At 37.0% G+C, this 20,382-nt stretch overlaps 4 protein-coding genes across 6 annotated transcripts; 3 read left to right on the forward strand and 1 right to left on the reverse strand.

The window, feature by feature from the left end:
* The first annotated feature begins 1,979 nt into the window (after positions 1-1,979).
* LOC18020792 (ABC transporter G family member 17) lies at positions 1,980-3,968 on the forward strand. Its single transcript, XM_006403429.1, has one exon. The coding sequence runs from the start codon at positions 1,980-1,982 to the stop codon at positions 3,966-3,968; it is 1,989 nt and encodes a 662-aa protein (XP_006403492.1).
* A 2,099-nt stretch (positions 3,969-6,067) lies between these two features.
* Positions 6,068-8,610, forward strand: LOC18020793 (ABC transporter G family member 16). The gene has a single exon (XM_006403430.2). The coding sequence runs from the start codon at positions 6,329-6,331 to the stop codon at positions 8,549-8,551; it is 2,223 nt and encodes a 740-aa protein (XP_006403493.1). The 5' UTR covers positions 6,068-6,328; the 3' UTR covers positions 8,552-8,610.
* A 2,115-nt stretch (positions 8,611-10,725) lies between these two features.
* LOC18020794 (ribulose-1,5 bisphosphate carboxylase/oxygenase large subunit N-methyltransferase, chloroplastic) lies at positions 10,726-15,542 on the forward strand. Of its 3 annotated transcripts, none has more exons than XM_006403431.2 (15): positions 10,726-10,948; positions 11,321-11,424; positions 11,748-11,811; positions 11,917-12,027; positions 12,137-12,196; positions 12,624-12,731; positions 13,399-13,471; positions 13,627-13,667; positions 13,755-13,835; positions 13,990-14,025; positions 14,196-14,279; positions 14,374-14,507; positions 14,756-14,844; positions 14,926-15,074; positions 15,162-15,542. In XM_006403431.2, exons 1-15 carry the CDS (start codon positions 10,832-10,834, stop codon positions 15,312-15,314), a joined length of 1,404 nt encoding a protein of 467 aa, XP_006403494.1. In that variant the 5' UTR covers positions 10,726-10,831; the 3' UTR covers positions 15,315-15,542. The 3 variants fall into 3 exon arrangements, with proteins under 3 accessions (XP_006403494.1, XP_024013844.1, XP_024013845.1); XM_024158076.1 differs by having other exon boundaries at positions 14,926-15,020; positions 15,129-15,536; XM_024158077.1 differs by lacking the exon at positions 12,624-12,731.
* A 188-nt stretch (positions 15,543-15,730) lies between these two features.
* On the reverse strand, positions 15,731-18,998 carry LOC18020795 (protein MAEA homolog). Its single transcript, XM_006403432.2, has 7 exons — positions 18,616-18,998; positions 17,893-18,087; positions 17,493-17,615; positions 17,033-17,227; positions 16,585-16,718; positions 16,262-16,448; positions 15,731-16,087 (listed from the first exon to the last, which is right to left on the reverse strand). Exons 1-7 carry the CDS (start codon positions 18,931-18,933, stop codon positions 15,986-15,988), a joined length of 1,254 nt encoding a protein of 417 aa, XP_006403495.1. The 5' UTR covers positions 18,934-18,998; the 3' UTR covers positions 15,731-15,985.
* Positions 18,999-20,382: the final 1,384 nt, after the last annotated feature.

Here is a 20,382-nt window from a genome sequence, read left to right on the forward strand (position 1 = left end):
TTTTTGAGGATTTTTTTAAAAAGATGATGATATACACAATCAAGAGTACTGGACATTTCAAAATATTTGGTGAGTTATGATATAAAACATAATGTATACATTAATATCAAAAGATTCATGACATAAAAGCTATTGGGTGGATAATAAATGACCAAAAGTTGGATTTTGTAGGGTGCAGGAGATCAAAACCATTTACTACTGATATTCGATTAACATGTCGCATACGACTGAGTGATGTCAAAGTTCAATGGTCCCAAAATTCACAAATTGTAGATTTTGCTTTTTGGAAAAATTAAAAATCTAGTGGATTGTAATGTGATTAATGTATTCATTAAACTACTAGCTAAGTTAATTATAATATATGGCAAACAAAAAATCAAACCACCACTTGAATACGCATGTAATACATAACCACACATCAGAACAAATTAGAGAAATGTGGTGACGTTTGAGAATGTTGTGACAAATTGTGGTTTAAATTAACAAGCCTTTTTTAAAACACTTTTAAACAGGATTTCGATCGTTATCAAATTATGAATGAGCTTAATGTTTGTAGGTGTTACTATTAAAATCTATGTACTATACTGAACTTATTAACTTTAGAATTTGATTACGGAGTTATGGGGTGGGACTAGATTCAACTACTACTTACTATCAGATCTGCTTACTATACTACGGTTTCACATGAGCTCAATTATTATGATTTGTCAGTTTTTCTCTCAACTCTTCTCTCATCTTTACTCTCATTGTAAATCTGAAACGATGCCCTTCTCAGGGAAGAAGTAAGTGTTATGGGGTGGGTCCGGTGCAGGAAACTTTCGCTTTTATAATCATACATATACAATATCGCAACTAATTAAGCTATAAACGTTTAGCAAATGTAGTGAATTATGCATACCATCAGGGCCAGAGCTAAAGCTGGTAAAGCAAGGGCTTTAGATGCCAAATTTTATTAAAAATTTTGAGACATCAATTCAACTAAGTTCTTTGATATAATTGTAGTAAAAAAGCATCATTTTGTTAATGTCTTTAGGCATCATACAGTTACAGGCCGGCTCTGCATACGATAATCGCTCAATCTGTGGTACTATGAATTATTGCCGTAAAGAAAAAGCAAGAGGGTCAAGAGATTAATATTGTGTGTTTTTTTATGTTAGTTCAACATCGGTACCATGGCCAAGCTTGTGATGGAAGAGGACAAAGCCATAAGAAAACAGGAACTGTGTGTGCCTACACAACACACAAAATGCAAAATACATTTCTAAGGGGCTTTATTAATACGTAACGGAACCTCAAAGAATTCCACGAGTATATATAAAGTATATAATTTTACATAAAATCCACAACTACACAACTAGAAGCTCCATAAACTTCTTAAGTTTCATTCACAAGTTTCTTCTATCATAAAAACCCAAAATGATCACCATTGCTTCTTAAACGCAATAGATAAGGATACTATACAAGAGTTTGTGAGATTCTATTACTCGGCTGTAATTTGACGCATCATTCCGTTATGTGCACGTCACACCGACAAGGATCTCCTGAAAAAACACTTCATTAGGTAGAAAAAATTGTTCTCTTTTCTTATGTGTGTTTTTTTAACAACCATGAATTCTTAAAGAGTTGCTTTATTATATATGGAAAATAGAGTTTACTTATCAAATGCTGTCAATATATTCTTAACATCTTACCCAAAAAAAAATGCTGTCAATATTCACAAAAACGAGATTCTTTTAAATGGAAAATCTTCATCAATTAATCACCAAACCATAATTAATCTTCCTGAAAAGTGAAATATAAAATAGAGTTATAGACAAAGAAACGGAAAAATTATAATCCTATTTTTTCTCAAGAAAATGGAAGATATAATACAACTATTAATATTTTCCTAATATAAAACTTCTAACGTTCTCATGCATTTGCGCTAGCTGACAGAGTACAAACAAAAGCACAGCTCCTAGTGTTGATATTCCGGCGAAATGCTTCAAAGAGACGCCGTAATCAATGTTGATTCACCTGAGACACGGCCCGTTCCATTCATCCTCGCATTTAAAGACCTCATCTATAACGTCACAGTTCACCGGCGTTTTGGTCTTCATTTCGGACATAGCCCTGCTCAGGTAAAGACTCTGCTTAATGGTATCACCGGAGAGGCTAACGAAGGAGAAATCTTAGCTGTTCTTGGTGCAAGCGGAGCTGGAAAATCGACACTTATCGATGCATTAGCAGGACGGATTGCGGAAGGTAGCTTGAAAGGCACGGTAACTCTAAATAGAGAACCCTTGCAGTCTCGGATGTTAAAAGTTATATCGGCTTATGTAATGCAAGATGATCTCCTTTTCCCTATGCTCACTGTCGAAGAAACCCTTATGTTCGCTGCCGAGTTTCGCCTTCCCCGAAGCTTAACCAAATCAAAGAAGAGAGAAAGAGTTGAAACCCTAATCGATCAATTAGGGCTCAGAACTGTTAGAAACACTTTGATCGGAGACGAAGGTCATCGTGGCATCTCCGGTGGAGAAAAAAGGCGTGTATCCATTGGGACCGACATCATTCACGACCCTATCGTCTTGTTCCTTGATGAACCAACCTCAGGACTAGACTCAACTAATGCCTTCATGGTGGTGCAAGTCTTGAAAAGCATTGCGTCTAGTGGCAGCATCGTAATTATGTCAATCCATCAGCCTAGTTGTCGGATTATGGAGTTTCTTGATCGGATCATCGTCTTATCTTCTGGTCAGAGTGTCTTTAGTGATTCTCCGGCTACTCTCCCTTTTTTCTTCTTAGAATTTGGTCGTCCAATACCGTATAAAGAGAACAATGCAGAGTTCACACTTGACCTAATCAAAGAGCTTGAAGGATCCTCTCAAGGAACAAGAGGGTTAGTCGAATTCAACCGAAACTGGCAACAGAAGAAGCTTAGAGTTAGCCAAGAACCTCACCGTAACTCATCATCCTTGAAAGAAGCCATCAACGCAAGCATTTCCAGAGGAAAACTTGTCTCTACTTCATATAGCTCGATCCCATCATACGTAAATCCATGGTGGATCGAGACCATACTCTTAGCTAAACGCTACATGATAAACTGGACCCGAACGCCCGAGCTAATCGGAACACGGGTTTTCATAGTCATGATGACCGGTTTTCTCTTGGCTACGGTTTACTGGAAAGTAGATAACTCTCCAAGAGGTGTCCAAGAGAGGTTAAGCTTCTTCTCATTCGCAATGGCCACGATGTTTTACAGTTGCGCAGACGGATTGCCTGCTTTTATCCAAGAAAGATACATTTTCTTGAGAGAAACCGCACACAACGCCTATCGAAGATCCTCCTACGTTATATCTCACTCTCTCGTGACTTTGCCTCATCTTTTTGCGCTTTCCATTGGATTTGCAGCGACCACGTTCTGGTTCGTAGGTTTAAACGGAGGTGTGGCGGGTTTCATCTACTATCTTCTGATCATCTTTGCGTCTTTCTGGTCCGGATGCTCATTTGTTACATTTGTCTCTGGTGTGATTCCAAACGTGATGATGAGTTACATGGTCACATTTGGATATCTCTCATACTGTCTTCTCTTCAGCGGATTCTACATCAACCGCGATAGGATCCATCCTTATTGGATATGGATTCATTACATCTCTCTGCTAAAGTATCCATACGAAGCTGTTCTGCACAACGAGTTCGATGACCCATCTCGTTGTTTCGTGAGAGGAAACCAAGTTTTTGATGGTACATTAATGGAAGGAGTTTCTGCAACGACGAAGGAGAAGATTTTGGAGACAATGAGCAGTTATTTGGGGATGGAGTTAACGGAATCAAGGTGTTTGAGGACGGGTTCTGAGTTGCTAAAGCAGCAAGGGATACAACAGTTAGATAAATGGGGTTGCTTGTGGGTTACGCTAGCTTGGGGATTCTTTTTTAGGATCTTGTTTTATTTTTCGTTGTTGCTTGGAAGCAAGAATAAGAGGGCGTGAACGTCATGTATATTAATGTGAATTTTGGAACACTCAAATTTCATTGTGAAAGCAAAGCCGTTTACTTGAATATTGAGATAAGAGGCCTGAAAACGTGATATATATTAATGCTTATGCTTGTTCTGTTCAGAACCTCAGATTTCTTCAAATTCCTGATTCTCTTTAGATTCCTTGCACGTGTTTATTGGTCTAACTCAAAACGATGTCTCATTAATTGGGATTGAGCAGAAGAGAAAATAAAAGCATTATTCAGAAAAAAGTAAAAAAACAAATATTGAGGTATTGATGAATGATTTTCATATTTGTTGACACATCTGCCTTCTTTTAGGTTTGTGTTGACACATCTGGATCAGTCCCTCCACATTTTTTGACACATCTGCCTTCTTTTCGATCGAAAACAAAAGTAAATCTGGGACTTTCTTAAAAGCAGCCAACTTTCTTAAAAGCTTTATATATTAGATGATACTCCCATTGCTTATGGCGGCAAGGAAGGCTATAGTAGGTAGAAGTTAGTCACCTAGCTAGCTAGACCCTGAAAGTCAAAGAAAGAAAAGAAAAGAATGTTACAGAGAGGGATTGGAAATACAAGAAGCCAAGCCCGTCATTAATGATTTCATGTTACTTTTTACATTACACTTGAGGTTGGATCAAGTACTAATTAATTAATTAAGATAAAGTTGCACAATCTGTGTTGACCAAAAAAAGAGAAGTTGCCCAATCAGAATCTATTAGTTTTTCTTGTTTAAACCGGTATTAGATGGATCAACGACATCATGCACTTTCGTTAATCCAATATTATTTGGAGATGTGAAGTAAACATAATGATACAGTATATGCGTTGCCGTTTGCAACTTCAAAAGATGTGACAAAACCGGTAAAGTGTTTAATTTGTTTTTACAAACAAACACAATTCAATCAAGTTGTAAATATACTATAAATGTTTATTGAGAAATGATTTACGCCATAACTATAACTATAAGCAACCATTTTGTTTAAATAACAATGCCATTTCATGGCTCATTTCACGACTAGCTAACTTCATATTCGAGTATTTTCTGGCATTTTGCATTTGTTCGATTATCGGGAATTTTTTTTGTGTTCCCCTAATTATTTGACGTCATTTTTTGTTCCAATTAATAGAAATGTGTACAAAAGTGTAAATCAATTCATATCGGAAAAACTATGATTTTAACTAGCAAAGTGGGTCCAATGGTACATCGTACATGCAAGATAGATCAATGCCATTTCGGTACAGAATATAAAACAAATCGTTCGGCTCAAGTGAACAATACAGAAACTATATACAACTCTAAACGATACAGTTTACTTTTAACGAGGAGGAAAACAAACAATAATTGAGCTTTAATAATTTAAGGACAATCTATAAAGTTTGGTAAAGAAGGTTCCACCGTTACCAACTAATCAAGAAAAACAGAAAAGAAGTTTGACATTTAGTTTAGTCTTCCGCTTAATTTTGAGAAACACATGCCATTTTTTTTAATTTAAAAACCAAAAAAACAAAAAACAGATGGGATTAAACAGAGAAATTTCCAAAATTAGCGCAGAATTAATGCCAAACTCCAACATTCGCAAAGAATTTCACGTTCGTTACGCTCTTGGATGTTGAACTTGAAGCCACAACATTTGGTGGATGAAGATAATTTTTATCTTTAATAAACTAAAAACAGTAACATTATACTAGCATACAATATTCTCAACTCCAAAAAAAAACAAAATGACCACATCAAATTAAGTAACTGACTACATAAAGTAGCACATGCAAATTCCCAAAATCTAATACAATAAGCTACTTTATCAAAACTTTGGTCTACTACGTATATACACTTTGTCTTTTACTAATAAGCATTAATTGACCAAACAATTAATGGGATTGTTCTCATCTCAATCCTATACCTCGGTTAGATCAACACCGTTCACCTAATTCTCCATTCTATTACATTACCTAATCGCCACGTTTCCACCATTTCATATACTTCACTGCGAAATTCTAGATTTATAGGTCATCCTCATCCCATTTCCTCCTTACCTTGACAAGTAAACTGAATTAAATACAAGAAATCCAAAACGCATTTCCATCCAAACGCTAAAATTATATTATTTTATAGTCAACAACACAAACCTAACAGATTTCCCATGATGCAACTCCTTATAGAAGACACATGTTCACACACATACACACGTTACTTCATACGCTCTTTTTTATATATAGAGACTATACAGAGACTGGAGAGGAAGAGATACAGAGAACGAAGAGCAACAATAAATTCATCATGCAAAGATTGTGTTCATAATATTGTAAAAGGCAAATCTTTTCTCACTTTTACTCTCACTTCTTCACCATGTCTCGCATTGTAGCAGAAGATAACGCCGGTGACGATGCGTCGCCGTATCATTCCATGGAGATTAGCTCGACTTTGACTTTAGGTCAACTTCTCAAGAACGTTAGCGACGTCAGAAAGCTACAAGTCGGCGACGAGACTCCTGTTCGTGAATTCTCTGACCGAGGCGGTTCAGTAGTTGATGAAGACTATGGTCTCATGCGTCCTGTTCCCTTCGTTCTATCTTTCAACAACCTCACTTACAACGTCTCTGTTCGCCGGAAGTTTGAGTTTCGCGATCTGATTCCACGGAGGAGGCTATCTTTCTCCAAGAACAAGACCCTTCTTGACGATATCTCCGGCGAGACTCGCGACGGAGAGATTCTTGCCGTTCTTGGAGCTAGCGGGTCGGGTAAATCCACTTTGATCGACGCTTTGGCGAATCGTATCGCTAAAGGAAGCTTGAAAGGCACTGTGACGCTTAACGGAGAGGCTCTTCAATCTCGGATGCTCAAGGTTATATCGGCGTATGTAATGCAAGACGATCTCCTCTTCCCGATGCTTACTGTGGAAGAAACACTAATGTTCGCTGCTGAGTTTCGATTACCAAGAAGCTTGCCTAAATCCAAGAAGAAGCTCCGAGTTCAAGCCTTGATTGACCAGTTAGGGATAAGGAACGCGGCTAAAACAATCATCGGAGACGAAGGACACCGTGGAATCTCCGGTGGAGAAAGACGGCGAGTTTCGATCGGAATCGATATCATCCATGACCCGATTGTTCTCTTCCTCGACGAACCGACTTCCGGTTTGGATTCCACAAGCGCCTTCATGGTGGTTAAAGTGTTGAAGAGGATCGCAGAGAGTGGGAGTATCGTGATGATGTCTATACATCAGCCTAGCCACAGAGTTCTCGGTTTGCTTGACCGTCTCATCTTCTTGTCACGTGGTCACACCGTCTACAGCGGATCTCCGGCGAGTTTGCCTAGCTTCTTCGCCGGATTCGGCAATCCGATACCGGAAAACGAGAATCAAACGGAGTTCGCACTCGATCTCATCAGAGAGCTCGAAGGATCAGCCGGAGGAACCAGAGGATTGGTGGAATTCAACAAGAGATGGCAAGAGATGAAAAAACAGAGCAATCCTCAACAAACCCTAACCCCGCCGGCTTCTCCGTACCCAAATCTAACCCTCAAAGAAGCGATTTCCGCAAGTATAAGCAGAGGGAAGCTAGTCTCCGGTGGCGGCGCTGGATCCTCCGCCGTAAACCACGGCACCGGAACCACAACCCTAGCCGTCCCTGCCTTCGCGAATCCGTTCTGGATCGAGATCAAAACTCTCTCCAAACGCTCAATCCTAAACTCCCGACGTCAACCGGAGCTATTCGGAATCCGATTAGCCTCCGTAATCGTCACCGGATTCATACTAGCCACCGTTTTCTGGCGATTAGATAATTCCCCGAAAGGAGTTCAAGAGCGGCTAGGTTTCTTCGCGTACGCAATGTCGACAATGTTCTACACTTGCGCAGAAGCTCTCCCCGTCTTCCTCCAGGAGCGATACATCTTCATGAGAGAAACTGCTTACAACGCTTACCGGAGATCCTCGTACGTTATCTCTCACTCCATCGTCTCCTTGCCGTCGCTCATCTTCCTCTCTGTAGCTTTCGCAGCGACGACGTTTTGGGCTGTTGGGCTCGAAGGAGGTCCAATGGGCTTTCTATTTTATTGTCTAATCATCTTAGCCTCTTTCTGGTCCGGAAGCTCCTTCGTGACTTTCATATCCGGCGTCGTTCCGCACGTGATGTTGGGTTACACGGTCGTTGTGGCCATTTTAGCTTACTTCTTGCTTTTCAGTGGCTTCTTCATCAACAGAGACAGAATCCCTCACTACTGGATCTGGTTTCATTACCTTTCACTGGTTAAGTATCCGTACGAAGCGGTTCTTCTGAACGAGTTCTCGGATCCTATGGAGTGTTTTGTGAGAGGGGTTCAGATTTTCGACAACACGCCTTTGGGAGAATTGACGTATGGCATGAAACTGAAGCTTTTGGATTCTGTGAGTCGATCTATTGGGATGAGGATAACGAGCTCTACGTGTCTTACGACTGGTGCTGATATCCTGAAGAAGCAAGGAGTGACGGAGCTTAGCAAATGGGATTGCTTGCTTGTTACGGTAGGTTTTGGGTTCTTGTTTAGGGCTTTGTTCTACTTGTGTTTGTTGCTTGGGAGCAAGAATAAGAGGAGGTGATAATGTAAACGGCTGATGATAGTTAAACCAAAAAAGCATATATTTTGTTTTGTTTTGTTTTTCTGATTTTTTTGTTTTGTTTCAATACTGTAATTCGTTGATTTATCGTGTCTTTGAATTGTATTCTATCTTAACATGTTGTTACTTTTGCAATGATAATATCTGTGAAGCTGATGTTTGTATTTACAGAAATCACCTATGAATTGTAATTACAGAAATCACCTATGAATTGTATATCTGTCAAAGAGACCCATTGAGATTGGTTTGGAAGCTGATGTTTTTTTTATATATATATATATAAAGGTGATAATGTTGAGAGTCTATACAGTATACACTATCTCCAAAAGTTTATACCCAAAATCCAAACAAACAAGCCAGAATCTGTGTTACAATTAACAAGTCTTTTGTACTCCCAATACTTTTTAGTAAACCTAATTTACCCATAATTGCCATTCACTTTCTCTAATAAATAAACACTGTGTGACCTTTGTCATTACGCGAAAAGAGAAACTATACAAGTAGTTTAAAACTTTAAATATTTTTCTCTTCCGAGATTTTAGTTTTAAATGTTTCTACTGCTTTAGTGCTTTACGTATGAAACTGGAATTAATTTATGAATTAGTTTTTTTTGTCGTAATTTTTAAATTAGTTTACTATTATGTGGAAAGGCAAAGATAAGGAATCTTCTATTTTATTTATGTGGGATCGAAAGTAATTGCCTTGTTATATATTAATATTCTATATGCTAAAAGAAACGAGTTACGAACATGATTACGTCACGGACGATATAAGCCAATTACCCAAACATAGATTTGAACAGGCCTGAATTCCAAATACACATAGGAGTACAGGACACATGTATGTATATGTCTAATATATACACGTGTTAATTCATCTAGTTCATAGCACTTGTTTCTTTAATTAATTAGTTCATCTAGATCAAGCAAGATCAAAGCTTCTCCTATGTTACTTCATCTAGATCATAGCAAGATCACAGTTTAATTAATTCATCTAGATCATAGCAAGATCATATTTCTTTAATTGATTCATCTAGATCATAGCAACTATGTTCTTTGTATTAATCTCGTTCATAAAGAAATTAGAGAAAGTATTTTATTTGATATTTTAGGCATAAGAAATGTAATCAAATTAGATACTTTCATTATTATTTTTTTGTTGGATCAAAGCTTTTTGTTTAACGGTTAATAAGATCATATGTCAATTCCATGTCCTAACTAAGATATAGAAGGAAATATTCTATATCTAGATTATAGCTAGCCATGCAGAACGCATGTGAAAGTGCATTGCGGATGATATTCACTCTCTGCATCGCCGTGGGACTGTCAACCACAACCCCGGCCCTGTGTTAGTGTAAAGTTTTTGATATTTTTAGTCTAATGTTTAATATAATGGTATTTATATCTTGACCAACATCAGAGGCGGACCCACGTTAAGCTGTAAGGTATCATATGACACATATTAAATTTATAAACCCTTAATTTTGTTAAGGGAAATTAAAAATTCTGTGGCTCATTTGGTACACAAAACATCTGTTTGACACTCCTTATCTGAGATTGAAGCTTGAGACAACAACTTTTTTTTTATTTTTACACCCCTTAAAATTAAATCATGGGTCCGCCACTGATCAAAAGATCATCGATATAAACAAATAGCTGGAAATAATTAGGTAGATGTTCTATTACTAATGTGAAAAATATCAACATATTTTTTCACATAACTTTCCTTATATTTTGCTCATTTTTTGCTTATATTTTGCTTTAATTTTTCTTTATATATACTTTATGTATGTTTATATTTTTCTTAATATTTTTCTAATATCAAAAGATGTTAAGTTATTGGTTTAAATCATATGGATATAGTTATTAATCTTTAACATGCAACATCAGTTTCAACGAATTCATAGGAAAAAATTCCCAAAAAAATTGTATTTAAAAATATATTTTTTTTTTGGTTTTTTCTTCTTAATGAGATGTTTTCCAGATTTTTTATACTTTTTCAAAAAATACAAAGCAAAATTTGATTTTACGAAGGCTACAATTTTTCTTTTGAGTTAGTTAATTTAGGTTAACCAATCCGGTTAATCAACCTGAACCGAACCGTTACTGTACTATATCTAGATCAGAAAAATAAACCATGAGTGGACCGAACCACAACCGGACTGTCTGTAGAAGTGTAAACGGCAAACGCAACCTCTGGCTGCAGTGGAGACGAGTCAAAATACGAGCGGTGGTTTCTCACGGTGAAGCTGTTTGGCCGGAGATGCTATTGTGCATTCCGACGGTGAAGCTTTTTGGGTTTCAGCAACGGCGCACTATTCGCTCTTTAGCCAAACGTTTTAACTTCAACGGACAATCACCTACAGAGTCCCAAGCTCAGGTTTTTGTTTTCTTGTTTGCATTTTTTTTTTTTGTGGAGAATTAAGACTTCCGACAAGGAAATTCAATTTCTTAGTCGAGTTTGTAATTGGTTAAGGTAAAACTAAAAATATCCTCTAGTATAGCAATTGAGACTAAAGATGAAGCCTTTATTTCCTCTAGTACAGCAATTGAGATTAAAGATGAAGCCTTCATTTCCTCTAGTATAGCAATTGAGACCAAATATGTCCTCTTTGCTTCTTCTCTCAACCGAAAGTTAAAGTGTTGAGTTCTTCAGATGATAATTGATGTATGAAGATGTTATTCAGAACTTTTATTTTTGGCTCTTTGAAAAGAATTTTTTTTTTACCATCTTTATCCAATTTGTATTTAGGCCTCTTTGGATAAGGAGTGCATTGACTTCTTACCCTGGTTAGAAAAAATTGCTGGATCCAAGATAACTAACACCCTTTCGATTGGGAAATCAGTCCATGGCAGGTTGGTAATTTTTTTAATAAGATGCAAGTGTTTCTACAGTACATTTTTGAGTAGTCATGTTTAGACCCATTTGTTCTCTTCCATATATCTTTCACTCGTCTTGATTTGCCAGCGATTGTTGAAACATTTGAGAAAGTTTGAATCATCCAGTTGCGAGTAGTTTGCTTGTATATGATCCCAACATTTTGTTGCTTGGAACTTTTTCGATTTCATTTGCTACCAAAGCCTGTCTCTTTGAGTGATGATGGTTTGTCTATATAGCAATGAGTCTTCTATATATTGCCAAATACACTAACCAATTTATCATATCGACCTCTGAGCAGGGCGTTGTTTGCCTCAAAAGTAATCCATGCCGGTGACTGCATCCTGAAAGTCCCTTTCAATGCGGTATATTATTTAAAATTAGTTTTTTTCTTTGTGGCGTGGTCTAAAAATATTTGAAGATCGATACATGTCATATATTGTTTGTTTTTTTTAACTGAATTTATTCAGCAAATAACTCCGGATGAGCTGCCTCCAGATATTAGAGTCTCATTGACCGATGAAGTTGGAAACATTGGAAAGCTTGCTGCTCTTCTTATGATCGAGAAGAAAACGGGTCAAGTAAGCTGACATCAACATTTTGTGTTAATGTATCTTAATATAAGTCTCCCTTTGTATGTATGTGAGTGTTTTGGTTTCGACTTGAGTCTATAATTGTTTCTGAATACAGAACTCTCGATGGGTCCCTTATATCAGCCGACTTCCTCAGCCTACAGAGATGCACAGCACGGTGAGATTTCTCCCCTTATAGCTAACAAAATTATGAGTCTTGATTTGTTAATCTTGGTCACGTCTTGAATGTCAAATGTGCATTTCTTCCAAAGCAATATATAAATGCACACCACGGTGGGATTTCACTAGTCGATTTCGCACTAGTCCTTATTGTGGTCCAGAGTTCTGACTCTTGATTTTTTTTTTTTTTGTTTCGAATGTAAAACGTGTTTCGTTTTTTGTCCTAAGCAGATACAAAATGTTCAAATAATTATAGTTTATGATACAATCTAAGTAACCTGGTCTGCAAAAGCTTCTTATTTTCCACCTACTCCTCCCTTTTTCTACCTTTTTCAATCCAAGTCTCACTGTCCATTTCTTTGTCCATGCGTTTTTTTGTGGACAATGTAGTCTATTTACAATAATGTTTTCTTTATTTTCTCTAGATATTTTGGGATGAACATGAGCTCAACATGATTCGTTGTAGCGCAGTTCACAAGGAGACTGTAAAACAAAAAGTTTGGATAGAAAAGGAATTCTCACTTGTAGCACAAGTAAGTGTGTTTCCTTTAGTGATCCTGATAAGTGCTGGTTTCTGGTGGCAAATTCGATTTTCTCTGCATTTTTCAATCTTTCGAACTTTTTCTTATGCTTCTATATATATAGAGAGAGAGGTTCTGCTTTTGTACTCCTTTATTTATATAATACTCTGTCTACGTTATTTATTCCCTGGATTAGTAAATTATCTTCCTTTTGGTAATGAATATTTTTTTTTTGGGTTCCTGATTGTTCCTCTTAAAACGCCTAAAAGAGATTGTTTATGTACCATTCAGACAATGTATGAAACCATGAGAAAGGAAAGGCACATCCATATAGACCATATAGTTGTGAAACTATTATGTTTTCTGTATTTGGCCTCATAGTGGTTTATCAGACCATTAGATTAAAGAACCAAGTTCGGGTTTGTCAAGGTGCTATATGGCCTGAGTATATATATGTTGCTGAGAAATAGCAAATTTTAGACTCACTTGTATTGATTTTGGTGACTAATTTCTGCAAGTTTAAACTCCAACTCATCACGTGTCTTCGCAAAATGCATCAACCGAGTACGTAGTATACATATGTATATATTTGATAGAGAATAAAAGATGTATTTGCATGTGTAGATTTGTTTTCCTCATCCTAGTGAAGAAGAGTTCTAAATTTATTTTGGTGATTTAGGCATTTACGCAACATCTTCCCAATGTGATTGAAGGCCCAGCTCTGGAAAATTTCATGTATGCCTATGCTTTAGGTGAGAAAATGACTCTACAAATGAAATATTTTTTTAGTTTTTACTCAACCGTGCACAGACCTTTCTAATTACTGTATGTGTTAATACTTTAGTTATTGAGAATAATCTGGTTCTTTTTGGTTTTTACCTAATTTGGAAAACTTGTTGCTGGACAGTGGGATCTCGTGCGTGGGAAACCTCAAAAGGCATATCTCTGGTATTGCATTCAGTACAGTTCTGTGTTTTTGCTTCTGTTTACTTATGTTGATTTCTGGTATACATAGATGTTCTGACCGTCTAACAGATTCCGTTTGCAGACTTCATGAACCATAATGGGCTTTCTGCATCAATCGTTTTGAGCGATGAAGACAAGCAACTATCAGAGGTTTTACTTCCATTCCTGTTATCTAATATTTTTGTATATCGATCTAGTAAGATGCATGGTTCTTGATTCCCTGTTACTTTCTTTTGACTCTAAATGCTTGCAACACCGACTGAAACAAACCAGTACATTGATTTTGAAGTTTCCAACTTTGCAGGTAACTGCAGATCGTAACTACAATCTTGGTGATGAGGTAAGGATTGTAACACAATGAGATTCGCTTCTCATGGGATGCATTACTCTTTCGTTTTATTTCTTTTGATAGCCACTAGTGTCTCGAAGAATGTTATTTTGGTCGAGGTCGAGGCCAGCCAGTGGTTAAAAACTAATGGTCTTTGAAGCTTACCAACATCTCTTTTGTAGGTGCTCATTAGGTATGGAGAGTTCTCAAATGCTACACTCATGTTGGATTTTGGATTTACGCTTCCATACAACATTCATGACGAGGTTTGTTTTCTCTATCATGACCGTAGCCGTAACAACATTGATTTATAGATGGCCACTCAACAATCTTTACCTTGATGGTCACTTGATTGACTAGGTTCAAATCCACATGGATGTACCTAATGATGACCCTCTCCGCCACATGAAGCTGGGACTTCTCCAGTCCCATTACACACGAAGTGTCAAAGATATCAGTATCTTTCACTCTTCTTGTGATACTTTCACAATCAAGTAGGTATTATTGTTTCGTTTTAGAATGTCACTACGCCATTACAATTTCTAATTTTTTTACTCACTCTTAGTACTTGTATACGAAGAATGGAAACATCGGAGAAAGGTGTACTAAGTAAGTAGTTAAGAGTGAAGTGAACTGTGAACAGAGGATAGGAAAACACCAAGAAACATTACTTCTTTATTATTGGTTTCAGTAACAGAGTTTTTGCAGATGTGTGTCTAAGTCTAGTTTTGGGATCTCTCAGGGAAGTGAAATCTTCTAAAGGGAAAGGGAAAGGACTTCCGCAGTCTCTCCGAGCATTTGCACGTCTTCTTTGCTGTACCTCTTCTCAAGGTGCTCAAATAAAACTAGTTACTCTCTTTCACCATCTTTCGAGGCTGGTCCCAAAAGTATTAAGAGTCTAATGATTCTCAGAGCTCAATGATTTGTCAAAAGAAGCTGAACAAAATGATGGCCGACTTGCTCGGCTCCCCTTCAAAGATGAGAGAAGAGAGTTTGAGGCACATAAGGTCATCTTGTCTCATATCAACAGATTAATTGAGGATCATAGTGCTTGCATTAAGGTACCTTAGAAGGCTTGGCTCAAGCTAATTGTCACATACTGACTGATAATGTAGGTTTTGACAAAGGGTTATTTGGGGCCTTCGCAGGAAATGGAAGAATCTAAATGCTATTTTGTATCACAAAGATTTGCTGTTCGAAGGCAGATGGCAAGAGATCTCCTCTTCGGTGAGCTTCGTGTTCTAAAATCTGCAGCTGAATGGCTCAATTACTATTGCACAACCTTGTATTCAGCACCTTAAATGAGCCTTAAGTGCCTAGGGAGCTGATTTTATAATCTCTACAATAGCAATCATACCAAGGAATTGAGATACTGGTGTGAATAAGTACTCGAGTTTTAGTCTCCTCCTAAGTCCGGATGTGGCACACATGACCAAAGCCAGCAATCAATAGGAAAAACAGAGAGATGAGGAACATGTTGTATCAGAATGGTAATTAGTGATTGTGGATAATGATTGTGAAATGGTGGGTGACAATAAAATTTTACTTTTAACTCATAGTTTCCACTCTAACTTTTTCCTTTTCTTGTCGATTTAGTTGGTTAATTATGCTCGGTCCCAACTCAATCGGTTGATTCATACAGAATCTGCTACTTGGTAATACGATGGAAGTATAATAGCAGAAAAAAACTTGGCTAACCATCAGAAGATTCAGAAAAAAAAAAAAAGCAGCCAAACATGCTTCCACTAAAATTCATGCTGACTAGAAAATTGTTATGAGGAAATAGCTTGATATACAAAGGAAAGAACTGTTTCTACAAAAGTGATGCAAAGTTTATCTGTAAGAGCATATTCACAGAGACTAGCAATAGAGAAACTTGGGAATTTCAGTTCCTTTGGTCTGAATACTGACCTCACCTTTGGTTGTCATCTGTTGATAATGGCACCAAAGTGAGGATTATGAGCATCTGCATTCATGATACATATGCTTTAACTAAGTCTGTGTAGTTGCAGACAAACCCTGTCCTTGGACATGTTATGTTCCCTCCGTTCTTTTCTGCCATTTCCTTGAGAGCCTGCAAAATAAATTACCCATCAATGCAAAGAAAAAGTTAGTAACCCCAACTATTACATTTTTTGAACTGTTATAATAGACTAATGTCACTGATCTAGCCTCAAAAAAGATTCCAAAAAGAGAGAATGAACAGAATCTACAGAAAAGTAGAAGCTGTACAAGAACAGAATCAAACCTTGGTGCTGTAGACGTAACCATTGGGCAACACCTGTGGTGGGTTATCTGTGTCCATTGGCTCCTTAGATATATAGCAAACAAGCTTTGAATGGTCCTGCTTGGAGTACGGTAAAGGCCGAGCTAGCTTCCGGAAGCTCTCTTGTGAGAGCGGGTCCTCCTTGGTACAACCCTCTTCAAAACCATATCTGGATCATGTCAAGGTACAACACTCAAACCACAATAAAAAATCACATTATGGTGTCACTTTGAAATATTACTTTCTTCCCTATTTATTTCAGATGCAGAAAATAGACATCAAATTTTATAGAGTTTGATGGATACGGAGTTTTCAATGCAGACAAGCCTGCTTGTAAGTAGATGTTCAATAACGGCTCCATTGTCATGCCATATAACTTGCAAAATTCTTGTTTAAACTGATGAACTAAAACATCCCACTGCCGTATCTCAAACAAGATCTGAAAAAGAAAAAACAAATCCATTAGTTGATTAGCCTAAGCAACACATTTGACAATCAATTCAGATTCAGCATGAGTTAAATGTAACACAATATTTTTATAAAAAAAATTACTGAAGGATTACTGAAGCAAAATGGTGTAAAAAGACTCAACTGAAATCTCTAGCCAGGTTTTGGTCAACAAAATCAAAATTTCAGTAATTCCACACAGAAAAGATACTACTAGTTGAAGCACATATTTATCGTTGAAGAGCCAAAGATTGGCTTTTGAAAGACTGGGTTGCAGTTATATAATCAAAAAAAGGAAAATCTTACCTTATATTTGGTGCATTCCGTAGTACTTTTAAAAGCCAAAGTGGCCACAACATGCTGCAATTCGTTCATATGGGTCGCTCCCCACGGTGCCAGATGCTTTCGAGCATAAAGGATTGCTTGTTTGTAGCTCTCAGCTGTGTCAGCTCGTACCAACTCGATGAATTCTTGCAGCCTTAGTTGGAACTCAAATTTGCTCTGTCATGAAAAGAACACAATATAATTAGCTGTGACAATTTTCACTGAGCGACCCATGAGATGCAGACATAAGCCTTTATAACCAGATTGTGAATTGCCTCTAGCAATCGTCTGGCCTAGGTAAATAGCTAGTATTTCTTATGATCAGGATTTCGTTATTGTGGAGAATGGATGAACTTTAGACAAACACAAGTAACCGCGTGGAGTTCACAAAAAAAAGTAAAATATTAACCATGAAAGTACCCAGAGAATGAGCACCACATACCTTAGACTTTTTCAACCGTGTTTTATTCTCAGCACACCATGCCAGTGCAGAAGCTACGTCCCTGTTTTTAAGGGCGTCAATCACCTTCTTAGCTTCTCGAAATATGTCAATGTCGACAAGGTCCTGAAAAGATGAGTTGAAACCGATAATTCATCACTGCCGGTAAAAAAGCGCAGACGCAGATATATAGCATGATCATGCCGCAAGGAATAACAAATGGTTAAAGGTCTTCAAATGAATGACATTTCATAGAGATCCAGTTCAAACGGACAAACCATTTTCACTTTATATCAACCGCAGTCAAAGAAATATAGCATGATCATGCTCCATTAGTTAAAAATCTCCAAATGATGTTATATAATCGGTATTAAGAGAGAGAGAGAGAGTAAGAGAGAGAGACCGAAATATTGGTGCTTTCTGAAAGCTTTGAAGCTGTCTCGAAATATGACATCCGCAGCATGTAGTCCACAAGAATCCGTTTCAATTTTGTATTGTTCCATTCAGTAATATTTTTCACATCTGCTGAATCCAAATGATCGATGCGAGCACGACATCTCTGGGCCTGCAAATTCTCCACATTGCTCCCTTCTTCCAACTGAATGACAAGAAAAATAAGCATCCTAGAGAACAAGAAACAAACAACCCCAAAGAAAGAAAATTTGGAAGAAGATGCAAATTCTCTGAGTTCCTAAACTCCAAAATTAAATTCCCTCTCTTTTAAGTCCTTTAATCCAAGAAATAACAATCTTATATTAGCTCGGCGACTTAAGTACATGAGGTTTCATCAAATGGGAAGTTCACATGTAGGGATCAATTTCAGTACATTGCATGCCCTCGATCTGAAGTATATCCAATCGAATTCAACAATCATCAAGATCATAAGAGGCAAAGAACAATGTTATCTTCTTGGTATATCAAACTCGAAAAGAGAAATAATATACAAGATCAAACGAGATCCAAGGTTTAGTGGTAATCGTTCAACTATCGTGTTCGTAATCCAGATATGTGGATCATTTAACAAAACCGGAAAGATTGTTTACTATTTAATTAGGCCAACCAAACAGATGCAGTTTCTTCTATGTAATTTACAACACCGATCAAAGAGAAGAAAAAAGATCAAAACCTTTCTTTTGAGGCCTTGCAATCGAGATACAAGGCTAGTAAGACGAGAAACGGTGACGTCTTTGGACCAATCGTTATCAGCCAAATCTCCGACGGTGGAAACAACGGAGGAGACCTCCTTCTCGAAGCATCGGTGATTGGCACGGATCGTCTTCCTGTAATGTTCGAATGGTACACGGAGGAGCTGGTGCTCAAGCTTAAGCGATTCCGTCAATTGGCTCAACCTCGACGACGGGACGGGCGGCGACGGAGTGATCGTAGGAGCGGATTCCGTCATCACGGCGTCAGCGTTTCCGTTGGTTACTGGATCGATTTCCATGGCGATGAAATGGGGAAAGGAAGTTGAAGAAGAAACTACACAAAAGAAACTGTTTAGATTTTTGCCTTTCTGTGGTGAGAAAATCAGAGAGGAAATAATACTACTCGGTGAAATATAAAACGACGTCGTAGTATTATTACCGAAATTAATACTCTGTTATTAAAACGATACCGTTTGGAATATGAACCAGATATGGCATGACAATGGAGCCGGTTTGGTTTTGTGGGAATTTCAACCGAATGTTCATGAAAACCGCAAACTCTCCGGACAGATCCTGATAGTTATTTCATTACTTCTATGGATTATGATTGATTACGGATTGTCAGAAATTTTCCTGATATGTTATATTTATTTAAGCATGTCTTGTTATTGGACACTGTTCTTTCATTTTCATGGTTAATGGTAGGTTTAGTATGTTCAAGCTCAACTAGATTTAGGAAGTCTTACCAAAGCTACATAATATGAACTATGTTTATATAGATTTTTTCAATATTGTTTGATTAGAATCACGCATGATATTTAACAGAAAATCAGCAGTGCTTTTCAACACCTTGATAAACTTTCATCGACTAAATTTTCAAAAGTATAGGAACAAATATTGTCAAGGCTCAATAACCCACAAGATTTTGAACACATACCAGAGATTCAAATTAACCAAACTAGCTTAACTTGATTGATATAAATCACCATGAAGATGAATAGGTGACACTGACCGGTAAAAAATATTCTTAGGATTTGATAATACGTACCGATGGTCTTCTCATAGCTCAAATTCTTATATATGTATATATAAATTCATGATAGTGGGTATCTATTTTTCTATCATGATAGCGATTTAACACATTATGTGCGGCCTCATTTGTTGATAAATGATAATACCACGGGGAAGAATAAACTATATAGTTTTGTATACATATAGTTTATCTTTGATGTCATATCTTTATTTTGAAATAACACATTACCTCTTTTGAATGTCATTTAGTTTATGTCAAAGACCTGTAAAAATATTTTACTGTATTTGTTTAAATGGTAACTTTTACTATGTTTAGTTGTTTTAAAGATTATCAACCACAAAAATAATACAAATTATCATTTATATAACGTTTTATCATTTTTTAAAGATTATTAACCGCAAAAATGGTGTAATATCTCTTATCCTTATCTTTTTATCTCAACATCTCTTAACATAGTATTTTGTCATTACCAATTATATCTTTACCTCTTATGGCTTTATGAAATCATTTGTAGATTACTCAAACCTATACATTCTGTTTGAGAAAGAACGAAAAAAAAAGAAACTTGAATACCTTCTATTTAATTAAAATTAAAACAATTAGCCCCGCTCCTCCTCTCCAATGGCTTTATCCGCGCAAGGAAATATTTCAAAAATTACCAGAAATACCCCTCAATTGATACTCTACTTTACATTTCACACCAACAAAAAGTAGG

This window comes from Eutrema salsugineum, unplaced genomic scaffold (genome assembly GCF_000478725.1).
Source record: "Eutrema salsugineum unplaced genomic scaffold, Eutsalg1_0 scaffold_16, whole genome shotgun sequence".
NCBI lineage: Eukaryota > Viridiplantae > Streptophyta > Magnoliopsida > Brassicales > Brassicaceae > Eutrema > Eutrema salsugineum.